Source organism: Pseudonaja textilis, chromosome 5, assembly GCF_049901715.1.
Source record: "Pseudonaja textilis isolate UNSWEBS1 chromosome 5, rPseTex1.2, whole genome shotgun sequence".
Taxonomy (NCBI): domain Eukaryota; kingdom Metazoa; phylum Chordata; class Lepidosauria; order Squamata; family Elapidae; genus Pseudonaja; species Pseudonaja textilis.
In genome coordinates, this window is record NC_141994.1 from 75,100,352 (window position 1) to 75,113,739 (window position 13,388).

Consider the following 13,388-nt stretch of genomic DNA (forward strand, 5'->3'; position numbering starts at 1 on the left):
GTAATATATCCATCATATTCTGCAAGTTCTTGTACAGCTTTGTAAGATCTGGGGGTATCACAAACGCTCCTCATGAGGGCAGTAGTGTCTTTATGATGAGAGTTTGATCCTGTTATCTGCAAAGCTCAGAGGACAGGAATGTGTGTGGGAGTTCACAGTACCTATCCGAGCCATTCCCATGGGACCTTTGGTGCCCTGCTTTCTCACGGGAAATTTATCACCTTCGCCAAGGCCTAGCTAGATAATGTTGCTGAGCTAATGTTGAAGTCATTGTTTTGATTTTGTATTTGTATTTTCTTAATAAATACTGCTACTCGAGGGCTCTCGGGGCTGGCAGTTGCTCAGACGTCTTCTCTGCGTCTCCCGTCATTTTTTCAATTGCCAGTCCACCACACCTTTAAGGACCTCTTAGGAATGGGGGGAGGTCCATAGTAGACAGGTTGAGGCTGTTAAAGCTGTGAGGGGTTTGAGGCTGTAACCATGGAGTCAGGTAGTACATTCCAGACACTGACCACTCTGGGGCTGAAGTCGTATTTTCTGCAATTGAGTTTGGAGCGGTTTACCTTGAGTTTGTATCGATTGTTTGCCTGTGTTTTATTGTGGCTGAAGCTGAAGAAGTTGTTGACGGGCAAGAAGTTGTTCTAGCAGATAATTTTGTGAACAAGGCTTAGGTTGGACCACAGGTGGCGCAGTTCTAGACTGTCCAATTTGGGTCTCCAGATTCTGCCCTCCTACTGTTCCACTCACATGGGAATTCTGGATGTATTTTAGGGTGAAATCAATGAAAATTCAGAAAAACAAACAGAGGTTTTGTCCAAGATACACATCTTTTATTCCAATTGTTCTGCTCTTTATCTATCTCCACTCATTGCCCAACACAGTCTTCTCCTTATAGTTATAATATTAAAATGTAGTATTTTTGAATAATGGGGTTCTATTGTGACAAATCTTTGATTGGCTCCCAAAGAGCTGAGGGACAGTCAATAATTTTTGTTCCTCATTTCACAAAATCTGAAGGAACCACAGGAAGGTGGAAGTCAAGGGGACATTGAAGAGAGGAAAGATCCTTCTGGAAATACCTTCAGTAGCTTATCACAGGAAGGTAAGTTTTCCGGATCATTTCTTCCTCTTTCCACTTTAACTAATTAAATTAAAATGAGGACATAGGAAGGAAGTGTATGGCAGGTAGAATCCCAAACGTCATTGAGCCAATGAGACTTATTGGAATTTACATCTATGCAATTTGAATCCCACCACTGTGGAAAAACCATTGCTGGTGGTGAGTAGAATCGGATATACAGAGAGACTTGGAAAGAGACCAAGTTTTTCTTTCACAGACTTACAGGAGATGCATCTTCCTTCTCCTGAGAGCCCAGAAGATTTCGTAGGGCCCCTTTGACCTCATGGCAGAAGCTTCAGTCATCTAATCGGTGTTTGAAAAAAATATGAATGGAATGTACTTTTGATTCCACACTGCTGCCTGCTCTCCAAAACTCCCCCCTTCTTTCTGTTGTCAACTATGAAACATATATACAAAATGTTTTATGAGTTGACAACCATAGAGTAAGGGGTAAACTGATAATTTTACTTATACCTTCTGTAGAGAAGATTGGAATTAACTGCTTCCTCCCTTCTCTTCCCTTCCCTTCCCTTCCTTCCCTTCTCACCAGTGATAGAGCACAAGAGGGGAGCTAGACAAGGCACAACAGAGCCTGGAGATGAAGAGGTACAGACTTAGGGTCCCCTAAAAACCCCCCAGAATCTCCCACCCTTCCTTCCCCTGTGTGATGCCTTCCCCTCCAACTGTTGCTATTTTACAGACAAGAATATGCAGAGAGGGCATGAAGGTGATCAAATTTTTCCTTCATTGCTTTCCAGGTGGTGCATCTTCCTTGTCCTGAATGCTCAGAAGTTTTTGTAGGGCCCCTTTGACCTCCTTGTTTCGGAGGCTGTAGATTAGGGGGTTCAGCATGGGGGTGATGATACAATACAGGGTGGAAACCAGGGTGTCCACCCCCAAAGAGTAGCCTGCACTGGGACGGTTGTAATTCAAGATGGCCATCCCAAAGTAGACAATGACGGTAATCAAGTGGGCAGCGCAGGTGGAGAAGGTCTTTCTCCTTCCAGTGCTGGAACGGATCTTCAGAATTGTAGATATGATGTAGACGTAGGAAATGACAACAAGGAGGAAAGGGCTCAGACCGACAAAGATGGTTGCTGTGTGAAGAGCCATCTCATTGACATAAGTGTTGCTACAAGCAATTTTCAAGAGTGGGGGGACATCACAGAAGATGTGATGGATCTGGTTTTCTCCACAGAAGACCAAATCGGTCCCCAAGGTAGTGTGGATGGCTGAGTTGAGAAGACCCGAGATCCATGAAGCCACAGCCAGAGAGACTCGCATCTCCCTACTCATGAATTGAGAATAGTGCAAAGGCTCACAGATGGCCGCATAGCGGTCATAGGCCATCACAGCCAGCAGTGTGCATTCAGATCCAGCACATGTCATGAAGAAGAACATCTGGGCCATGCACTGGTTGTAGGAGATGGTGGGTTGGTGGCATAAGAGGTTCACAAGGATCTTTGGAACCGTGACTGAGGAATAGCAAATGTCTAAGCAGGACAAATGGCTGAGGAAATAGTACATGGGACTGTGGAGACGTGAATCCAGCTGGATTAAGATGAATATCATTGAGTTGGCCACCAAGGTGATGAGGTAGATGGCCAGAAACAGCAGAAAGAGGAAGGGGCGTCCTCTGGACATGCCAGAGAAACCCAGGAACAAGAATTCGGTCACCTGCAGGGTCTGATTGGCGCCTTCCATGAGGTCCCTCAAAAGGTAGAATTCATGGGTAGCCTCTGGTTTGAAACCAGCACATGAAGAAGAAGCTTCACAAGCATGAGTCAACCGCAGGACTTCCCCAAGGCCACCTGGAACAATTAAACAACGTATGGCATGAATAAAAAAATGTCAGCAATCCTGTTCAAAAAGGCAGAATCATGAATGAAGAAGAACTCTGGGAATGAGAAGCTGAATTCCTTCCCTGGGCTCTGTTCATCCAGGGTCCCTTACCTGTTTTCAGGGTCCACACCCCGGATTCATCCATGCATTCACTAAGTAGAGGGGATTGGCACAAGGTAGTAAGGCACACACAACGTACAAGGAGCGATACTAAGGAAATTGTCAGGGTTCCGACCAGTGGTGGTATTCAATTTTTTAAAGTTTAGTTTAATTCAGTTTAGTTTAATGTCATGCCACCTCGTACAATGAAATCAAGCACCATCTTCAATGCACATCATGACCATGAAAATAAGCACAAACACACATCCTTCACACTCCACACATTGAATTGAAAACCCCAACACCACACCAACACTGCACTATACAGTAGAATACAACAGAGCTCCTGCCCTGGGATAGAAGCTGTTTTTCAGCCTATTTGCCCTTGTTTTTATTATTCTCCTATACCGTCTACCAGATGGTAATAGTTCAAAAAAGGGGTTCCCAGGGTGAGATGGATTTTTCAGGATGTTTTGAACTTTCTTAAGGCAGCGGGAGCTCTAAAGCTCTTCCAAAGAGGGGATGTTCTGCACTGATAATAAACATTTAATTGATTGATTGATTGATTGTCTCCTGTCTGGTCCCTGAAGGAGCGGTGGAAGCCACTCTGAGATCAAACCATCCTGAACTCCAATCAATTATTGGTTGACCTTCATCTAGTCTATGCTTAGTAAGAAAATATTTTCCCCAAGAAAGAAGATCTGTACAACCCATGAAAGTGTTTTCAGAAACAGACTTGAAAAATGCCCCAAGATATCATTGGGTAGAGACTGGGGTCTCCCAACTGGAAGGAGAGGGGAGATTTTTCTCAGCAGCCATGTGGAATTTCCGCCTCTTCCTGACAGTGGCTGGTGCTGAGGTGCACCTGAAATGTTTGGCGCATGCGTTGACCCCCTCCCATTCGCCCCTCTCTGGCTGGATCCGAAGCCCCTTTGCCCCCTTGTGTTCCTCACCTGGTCAGAGGCTCCTGGATGAAGCGGACAGGTGTGGTCTTCCTCTCTCTTTCCTCTGTCTACTGCTTGCAACACCCCCGAGGCGCCTCCGTGTTAAAAATGCAGCACTGCAGACTGACTCTGCCCACTGCCAGGAGTTCAATCCTGACTCCGGGTTGGTTCTGCCTTCCATCCTTCCGAGTCCAGTAAAATCAGGACCCTGAGGGTTGGGGGCAAGATGCCAATAGCCCCTCCTCATTATAAACTGCCCAGAGAGTGACGGAAAGCATGATGGGGTGGTATCTAAGTCTACTGTTGTTGCTGGAAGAAGAGGCAGAGTTTTGATGGCATCTGGGTGTCCCTGGAGGTGACTTGCATCAGCAAAGAGGAAAACAAAGCATCTACGTGCTTCCCACTTGGGAGTTCCTTGCTGAGAACTTTGGAAGTTTAGAATAAAGGGTGGGAGCTGGAAACTTGGGCCGAGATCCACACAAAACAGAATTCCAGAGTCAGAAGGGACCTGGGGGGGATCTTCTAATCCAACATCTGCTCAAGCAGGAAACCCTCGACCATTCCAGACAGCTGGTTGTCCAATCTCTTCTTAAAAACCTCCAGTGATGAAGCTCCCACAACTTCCGAGGGCAACTTCTGTTCCATTGGCTGAATGTTCTCCCTGTCAGAAAATTTCTCCTTATTTCCAGGTTGAATCTCTCCTGGTTCAGTTTCCATCCATTATTCCTTGTCTGGCCTTATGGTACTTTAGAAAATAGCTTGACCCCCTTCATCCTCTCTATGGTGGCCCCTGATATATTGGAAGACACCTATCCTGTCTCCCCTGGTCCTTCTCTTTTCTAGACTAGCCAAGCCCAGTTCCTGCAACCATTTGTTGTATGTTTTAGCTTCTAGTCCCCTAATCAACCTGGTTGCTATTCTCTGTACTTTTTCCAGAGTCTCAACATCCTTTTGTATAATCTGGTGAACAAGACTGGATGCAGTACTCTAGGTGTGGTCTTACTAAGGCTTTATAGAGTGGTAGTAGTACTGCCCTTGATCTTGATTGTATCCCTCTGTTAATGCAAATTAGCATTGCATTAGCTTTTTTGGCTGCTGCCACAGACTGCTGGCTCCTATTTAACTGGTTGTCCACTAAGACTCCAAGATCCCTCTCATAGTTCCTGCTTTTGAGCCTGGTTTCACCCAGTCTATATGTGTCCTTTGGGTTTTTCTTGCCTAAGTATCGGACTTTACTTTTGTCTACACTGAATTTCAGTGAGAAAGAGATAGAGAGAGGGGGAGGGAGAGAGGGAGGGAGAGAGAGAGAATAGATAGATGATAGATAGATAGATAGATAGATAGATAGATAGATAGATAGATAGATAGATAGATAGATAGATAGATCACTGCTCCATCCTAGGTAGTTTTCAAACAAAGACTGGACAACCATTTGCCTAGAATGATATAAGTTCTCTTGACTTGAGCTGAGATTGGACACTAGAAGATCTTTGAAGTCCTTTCCAACTCTATGATTCAATGTTCTACATCAAGGGTCTTCAAACAGGGCAAGTTTAAGACTTATGGACTTCAACTCCCAGAATTCCTGAGCTAACATGACTGGAGGAGGAACTCTGGGAGTTGAAGTCCACAAATCTTAAAGCTGTCATGTTTGAAGAACCCTATTCTACATAATCCAGATATTGCTCAGGGTTGAGTAATTATTGGTTTTCCATTATGAAAATGTCAACCGTTACAACCTCTTTTCTCCCCAATCATGTTCAACACAATTCTACTGTGGCCCATCTGGGATGCCTGAGACCACCAAGTTAGGCTTAGTGTAAGTCACATGGAAGGAATGTCTGGATGACAATTTGAGGAAAGGATTTGGGGCTCAAATAAACACAGAGGAACAAAGAATTTCTAAGATTTTATTTGGTTTAGATAAGCATTTTGGAGAGGAGAAATAATGAGCAAACACAAATGGATAACTTATCACGAGCTACTAGAATTTGTCAACGGGAATGTAAAATAAGACCAAGAGAAGAACCGGTGGTAGAGGAGTATAGTTTTCAGTGGGTTTTTAAATTTAGAGTTATTAAAAGATTTAAACTAGACGAAATAATCTACAGTTTTGACACTGTGAAGACTAGGTTTGAAGCAGGATTGTGTACCAATGTTGAAAGTGAAAACAAGGGAACCTGTTGAGAGGGCTAAATTCTTGGATCAAATTAAAGACAATATCTAGGCTTATTACTAACTGGAACCCCTTATGGGGTGTTGAGTGAAGTAGAAAAAATTAACTTGTGATTTATGATTTTAAGAAAGAAACACGATACCCTGTAGAAAGAAGCACGTTGTAACCATTATCAGGATTCCAGCAGTTACTTCAATTAAATCATGAGCCTCGAGCCACATTCTCAAAACTAAAAAGGATTTATTTGGAAGTAACATTCTACATCCGGCATTAACCTGGGTGTAGCCAACTCGGAAATATGTAATTCACTGTCACCCTTGATCCTGCTTTGCCCCCCCACCCCCTCTTGGTGTATCATCCAATGAAAAAACATCCATAGCCAAAAGTCATCAATCATTTTCTCCAATGAGATTTTTTTCATGGCAGAAGCTTCAGTCATCTAATCGGTGTTTGAAAAAATATGAATGGAATGTACTTTCGATTCCACACTGCTGCCTACTCTTCAAAACTCCCCCCTTCTTTCTGTTGTCAACTATGAAACATATATACAAAACGTTTTATGAATTGACAACCATAGAGTAAGGGATAAACTTATAACTGTACCTATAATTCCTGTAGAGAAGATTGGAATTAACTGCTTCCTCCCTTCCCTTCCCTTCCCTTCCCTTCCCTTCCCTTCCCTTCCCTTCCCTTCCCTTCCCTTCCCTTCCCTTCCCTTCCCTTCCCTTCCCTTCCCTTCCCACCAGTGATGGAGCACAAGGGGGGAGCTAGACAAGGCACAGCAGAGCCTGGAGATGAAGAGGTAGAGACTTAGGGTCCCTAAAATCTCCCCAGAATCTCCCACCCTTCCTTCCCCTGTGTGACCCCTTCCCCTCCAACTGTTGCTATTTAACAGACAAGAATATGCAGAGAGGGCATGAAGGCGATGCCATTTTTCCTTCATTGATTTCCAGGTGGTGCATCTTCCTTCTCCTGAGTGCCCAGAAGTTTTTGTAGGGCACCTTTCACCTCCTTGTTTCGGAGGCTATAGATTAGGGGGTTCAGCATGGGGGTGATGATACAATACAGGGTGGAAACCAGGGTGTCCACCCCCAAAGAGTAGCCTGCACTGGGACGGTTGTAATTCAAGATGGCCATCCCAAAGTAGACAATGACGGTAATCAAGTGGGCAGCGCAGGTGGAGAAGGTCTTTCTCCTTCCAGTGCTGGAACGGATCTTCAGAATGGTAGATAGGATATAGACGTAGGAAATGACAACAAGGAGGAAAGGGCTCAGACCCACAAAGACACTTGCTGTGTGAAGAGCCATCTCATTGGTGTACGTGTCGCTGCAAGCAATTTTCAGGAGTGGTGGGACATCACAGAAGATGTGATGGATCTGGTTGTCTCCACAGAAGATCAAGTCAGTGGCCAGGACAATGTGAATGGCTGAGTTGAGAAGACCTGAGATCCATGAAGCCATAGCCAGAGGGACTCGCACCTCCCTACTCATCAGTTGAGAATAGTGCAAAGGTTCACAGATGGCCGCATAGCGGTCATAGGCCATCACAGCCAGCATCGCGGCCTCAGATCCAGCGCATGTCATGAGGAAGAACATCTGGGCCATGCACTGGTTGTAGGAGATGGTGGGCTGCTGGCATAAGAGGTTCACAAGGATCTTTGGAACCGTGACTGAGGAATAGCAAATGTCTAAGCAGGACAGATGGCTGAGGAAATAGTACATGGGACTGTGGAGATTCGAATCCAGCTGGATCAAGATGAATATCATTGAGTTGGCCACCAAGGTGATGAGGTAGATGGCCAGAAACAGCAGAAAGAGGAAGGGGCGTCCTCTGGACATGCCAGAGAAACCCAGGAACAAGAATTCGGTCACCTGCATGGTCTGATTGGCGCCTTCCATGAGGTTCCTCAAAAGTTAGAATTCATGGGTAGCCTCTGGTTTGAAACCAGCACATGAAGAAGAAGCTTCACAAGCATGAGTCAACCGCAGGACTTCCCCAAGGCCACCTGGAACAATTCAACAATATATGGCATGAATAAAAAACTGTCAGCAATCCTGTTCAAAAAGGCAGAATGATGAATGAAGAAGAACTCTGGGAATGAGAAGCTGAATTCCTTCCCTGGGCACTGTTCATCCAGGATCCCTTACCTGTTTTCAGGGTCCACACCAGGGATTCATCCATACATTCACTAAGTCGAGGGGATTGGCACAAGGTAGTAAGACACACACAACGTACAAGGAGCGATACTAAGGAAATTGTCAGGGTTCTGACCAGTGGTGGTATTCAATTTTTTTTAGTTTAGTTTAGTTTAGTTTAGTTTATTGTCATGCCACCTCGTACAATGAAATCAAGCACCATCTTCAATGCACATCATGACAATGAAAATAAGCACAAACAAACATCCTTCACACTCCACACATTGAATTGAAAATCCCAAAACCACACCAACACTGCACTGTAGAATTCAACAGAGCTCCTGCCCTGGGATAGAAGCTGTTTTTCAGCCTATTTGTCCTTGTTTTTATTATTCTCCTGTACCGTCTGCCAGATGGTAATAGTTCAAAAAAAGGGAGGGTTCCCAGGATGAGATGGATCTTTGAGAATGTTTTGAACTTTCTTACGGCAGTGGGAGCTCTAAAGCTCTTCCAAAGAGGATCTTCTGGGCAATGACATTCACCCTCTGGAGTGCTGTCCTATCTGCCACTGTGCAATTTGCAAACCATACAGAGGTACAGTAAATTAACATACTCTCTGTGGTGCAGCGGTAGAAGGTCACCAGCAGTTTTCCATGCGGTTGTTGTTTCCTGAGAAGTCCCAGGTAATATAATCTCTGCTTGGCCCTTTTGACCAGGGCTGCAAAGTGAGCCCCCCAGGTCAGGTCCTACTTTAAGGTAACAGCCGGAAACGTAAAACTGCCCACTTGAGTCCACTCAGTCTCCCTTGATAAGCCAGGGCTGGATTTCTGATCTCTTCCTTCTGTATAGTCCACTATCAGCTCCTTGGTCTTATTGGTATGGAGGACCAAGTTATTGTCTCCACGCCACGAAAGCAACCATTGGTCCACCTCATCTTGGTAGGCAGACTCACCCCCCCACCGGAGATTTTACTACTGGTTATGTGAGCGTGGCTTGGTGGGTGTGGCAGTGGAAGGAGACTGTAAAATCTCCAGTCAGAGGTGGGATTGGCCGGTTCTCCGAACTACTCAAAATTTCTGCTACTGGTTCTCCAGAACTGGTCAGAACTGGATGAATGCCACCTCTGGTTCCGACGGATGAGCCTCGAGCCAAGTTTCATTCCTGACTGGCTCTCGAGTTGCCAGAAATATTAATAGCTGTTAGTAGGTGAATGCAAATAGCCCCAACACAGTATGGGTGGCAAGAGGAATGAAGCCCAAGTCAGGAGACTAACAAGGCTGCAAACAGCTTAAACCAGTTGTAGCGCTGATTATTTTTAAAGTATTTTAAACAGTTAATCTGTCTTTTTCAATTTCATTGTACACATGTTCTGCACTGATAATAAACATTTGATTGATTGATTGATTGTCTCCTGTCTGGTCCCTGAAGGAGTGGTGGAAGCCACTCTGAGATCAAGCCATCCTGAACTCCAATCAATGTTTGGTTGACATTCATCTAGTCTATGCTTAGTAAGAAAATATTTTCCCCAAGAAAGAAGATCTGCCCAACCCATGAAAGTCTTTTCAGAAACAGACCTGAAAAATGCCCCAAGATATCATTGGGTAGAGACCGGGGTCTCCCAACTGGAAGGAGAGGGGAGATTTTTCTCAGCAGCCATGTGGAATTTCCGCCTCTTCCTGACAGTGGCTGGTGTTGAGGTGCACCTGAAATGTTTGGCGCATGCGTTGATCCCCCCCCACTCGCCCCTCTCTGGCTGGATCCGAAGTCCCTTTGCCCCTTTGTGTTCCTCACCTGGTCAGAGGCTCCTGGATGAAGCGGGCAGGTGTGGTCTTCCTCTCTCTTTCCTCTGTCTACTGCTTGCAAAATCTCCGAGGCGCCTCCGTGTTAAAAATGCAGCACTGCAGACTGACTCTGCCCACTGCCAGGAGTTCAATCCTGACTCCGGGTTGGTTCTGCCTTCCATCCTTCCGAGTCCAGTAAAATCAGGACCCTGAGGGTTGGGGGCAAGATGCCAATAGCCCCTCCTCATTATAAACTGCCCAGAGAGTGACGGAAAGCATGATGGGGTGGTATCTAAGTCTACTGTTGTTGCTGGAAGAAGAGGCAGAGTTTTGATGGCATCTGGGTGTCCCTGGAGGTGACTTGCATCAGCAAAGAGGAAAACAAAGCATCTACGTGCTTCCCACTTGGGAGATCCTTGCTGAAAACTTTGGAACTTTAGAATAAAGGGTGGGAGCTGGAAACTTGGGCCGAGATCCACACAAAACAGAATTCCAGAGTCGGAAGGGACCTGGGGGGTGGTCTTCTAATCCATCATCTGCTCAAGCAGGAAACCCTAGACCATTCCAGACAGCTGGTTGTCCAATCTCTTCTTCAAAACCTCCAGTGGTGAAGCTCCCACAACTTCTGAGGGCAACTTCTGTTCCATTGGTGGATTGTTCTCCCTGTCAGAAAATTTCTCCTTATTTCCAGGTTGAATCTCTCCTTGTTCAGTTTCCATCCATTATTCCTTGTCTGGCCTACAGGCACTTTAGAAAATAGCTTGACCCCCTTCCTCCTCTCTATGGTGGCCCCTGATATATTGGAAGACACCTATCCTGTCTCCCCTGGTCCTTCTCTTTTCTAGACTAGCCAGGCCCAGTTCCTGCAACCGTTTATTGTATGTTTTAGCTTCTAGTCCCCTAATCAACCTGGTTGCTCTTCTCTGTACTTTTTCCAGAGTCTCAACATCCTTTTTTATAATCTGGTGAACAAGACTGGATGCAGTACTCTAGGTGTGGTCTTACTCAGGCTTTATAGAGTGGTAGTAGTACTGCCCCTGATCTTGATTGTATCCCTCTGTTAATGCAAATTAGCATTGCATTAGCTTTTTTGGCTGCTGCCACAGACTGCTGGCTCCTATTTAACTGGTTGTCCACTAAGACTCCAAGATCCCTCTCACAGTTCCTGCTTTTGAGCCTGGTTTCACCCAGGCTATATGTGTCCTTTGGGTTTTTCTTGCCTAAGTATCGGACTTTACTTTTGTCTACACTGAATTTCAGTGAGAAAGAGATAGAGAGAGGGGGAGGGAAAGAGGGAGGGAGAGAGAGAGAATAGATAGATGATAGATGATAGATAGATAGATAGATCCCTGCTCCATCCTAGGTAGTTTTCAAACAAAGACTGGACAACCATTTGCCCAGAATGGTATAAGTTCTCTTGACTTGAGCAGGGATTGGAGACTAGAAGATCTTTGAAGTCCTTTCCAACTCTATGATTCAATGTTCTACATCAAGGATCTTCAAACTTGGCAAGTTTAAGACTTATGGACTTCAACTCCCAGAATTCCTGAGCTAACATGACTGGAGGAGGAACTCTGGGAGATGAAGTCCACAAATCTTAAAGCTGTCATGTTTGAAGAGCCCTATTCTACATAATCGAGATGTGCCCAAGGTTGAGGAATCATTTCTTTCCCATTATGAAAATGTCAACCGTTACAAGCTCTTTTCTCCCCAATCATGTTCAACACAATTATACTGTGGCCCATCTAGGATGCCTGAGACCACCAAGTTAGGCTTAGTGTAAGTCACATGGAAGGAACGTCTGGATGACAATTTGACGGAAGGATTTGGGGCTGAAATAAACACAGCGGAACAAAGAATTTCTAAGATTTTATTTGGTTTAGATAAACATTTTGGAGAGGAGAAATAATGAGCAAACACAAATGGCTAACTTATCACGAGCTACTACAATTTGTCAACAGGAATGAAAAATAAGACCAAGAGAAGAACCGGTGGTAGAGGAATATAGTTTTCAGTGGGTTTTTAAATTTAGAGTTATTAAAAGATTTAAACTAGACGAAATAATCTACATTTTTGACACTGTTAAGACTAGATTTGAAGCAGGATTGTGTACCAATGTTGAAAGTGAAAACAAGGGAACCTGTTGAGAGGGCTGAATTCTTGGATCAAATTAAAGACAATATCTAGGCTTATTACTAACTGGAAACCCTTATGGGGTGTTGAGTGAAGTGGAAAAAATTAACTTGTGATTTATGATTTTAAGAAAGAAACACGATACCCTGTAGAAAGAAGCACGTTGTAACCATTATCAGGATTCCAGCAGTTACTTCAATTAAATCATGAGCCTCGAGGCACATTCTCAAAACTAAAATGGATTTATTTGAAAGTAACATTCTACATCCGGCATTAACCTGGGTGTAGCCAACTCGGAAATATGTAATTCACTGTCACCCTTGATCCTGCTTTGCCCCCCCACCCCCTCTTGGTGTATCATCCAATGAAAAAACGTCCATAGCCAAAAGTCATCAATCATTTTCTCCAATTAGATTTTTTTCATGGCAGAAGTTTCAGTCATCTAATCGGTGTTTGAAAAAAATATGAATGGAATGTACTTTCGATTCCACGCTGCTGCCTGCTCTTCAAAAGTCCCCCCTTCTTTCTGTTGTCAACTATGAAACATATATACAAAACGTTTTATGAATTGACAACCATAGAGTAAGGGGTAAACTGATAATTTTACTTATAAATAACTTATCACGAGCTACTACAATTTGTCAACGGGAACGTAAAATAAGACCAGGAGAAGAAGCTGTTGTAGAGGAATATAGTTTTCAGTAGGTTTTTAAATTTAGAGTTATTAAAAGATTTAAACTAGACGAAATAATCTACAGTTTTGACACTGTTAAGACTAGATTTGAAGCAGGATTGTGTACAAATGTTGAAAGTGAAAACAAGGGAACCTGTTGAGAGGGCTAAATTCTTTGATCAAATTAAAGGTAATATCTGGGTTTATTACTAACTGGAACCCCTTATGGGGTTTTGAGTGAAGTAGAAAAAATTAACTTGTGATTTATGATTTTAAGAAAGAAAAATAATACCCTGTAGAAAGAAGCATGTTGTAACCATAGAGTAAGGGGTACACTTATAATTGCACTTATAATTTCTGTCCCCTAAAATCTCCCCAGAATCTCCCACCCTTCCTTCCCCTGTGTGACCCTTTCCCCTCCAACTGTTGCTATTTTACAGACAAGAATATGCAGAGAGGGCCTGATGGCGATCAAATTTTTCCT

General features: G+C 44.1%; 2 protein-coding genes across 2 annotated transcripts; both read right to left on the reverse strand.

Moving 5' to 3' along the window:
• Positions 1 to 1,864: 1,864 nt before the first annotated feature.
• LOC113454741 (olfactory receptor 5V1-like) lies at positions 1,865 to 2,824 on the reverse strand. The gene has a single exon (XM_026726079.2). It carries the CDS (start codon positions 2,822 to 2,824, stop codon positions 1,865 to 1,867), a length of 960 nt encoding a protein of 319 aa, XP_026581864.2.
• A 4,296-nt stretch (positions 2,825 to 7,120) lies between these two features.
• LOC113455127 (olfactory receptor 5V1-like) lies at positions 7,121 to 8,080 on the reverse strand. The gene has a single exon (XM_026726416.2). The coding sequence runs from the start codon at positions 8,078 to 8,080 to the stop codon at positions 7,121 to 7,123; it is 960 nt and encodes a 319-aa protein (XP_026582201.2).
• Positions 8,081 to 13,388: the final 5,308 nt, after the last annotated feature.

Bases quoted from the DNA above. Each gene is read 5' to 3' on its own strand.
- LOC113454741 (XM_026726079.2), bottom strand. From the start codon at position 2,824: ATGGAAGGCGCCAATCAGACCCTGCAGGTGACCGAATTCTTGTTCCTG.
- LOC113455127 (XM_026726416.2), bottom strand. From the start codon at position 8,080: ATGGAAGGCGCCAATCAGACCATGCAGGTGACCGAATTCTTGTTCCTG.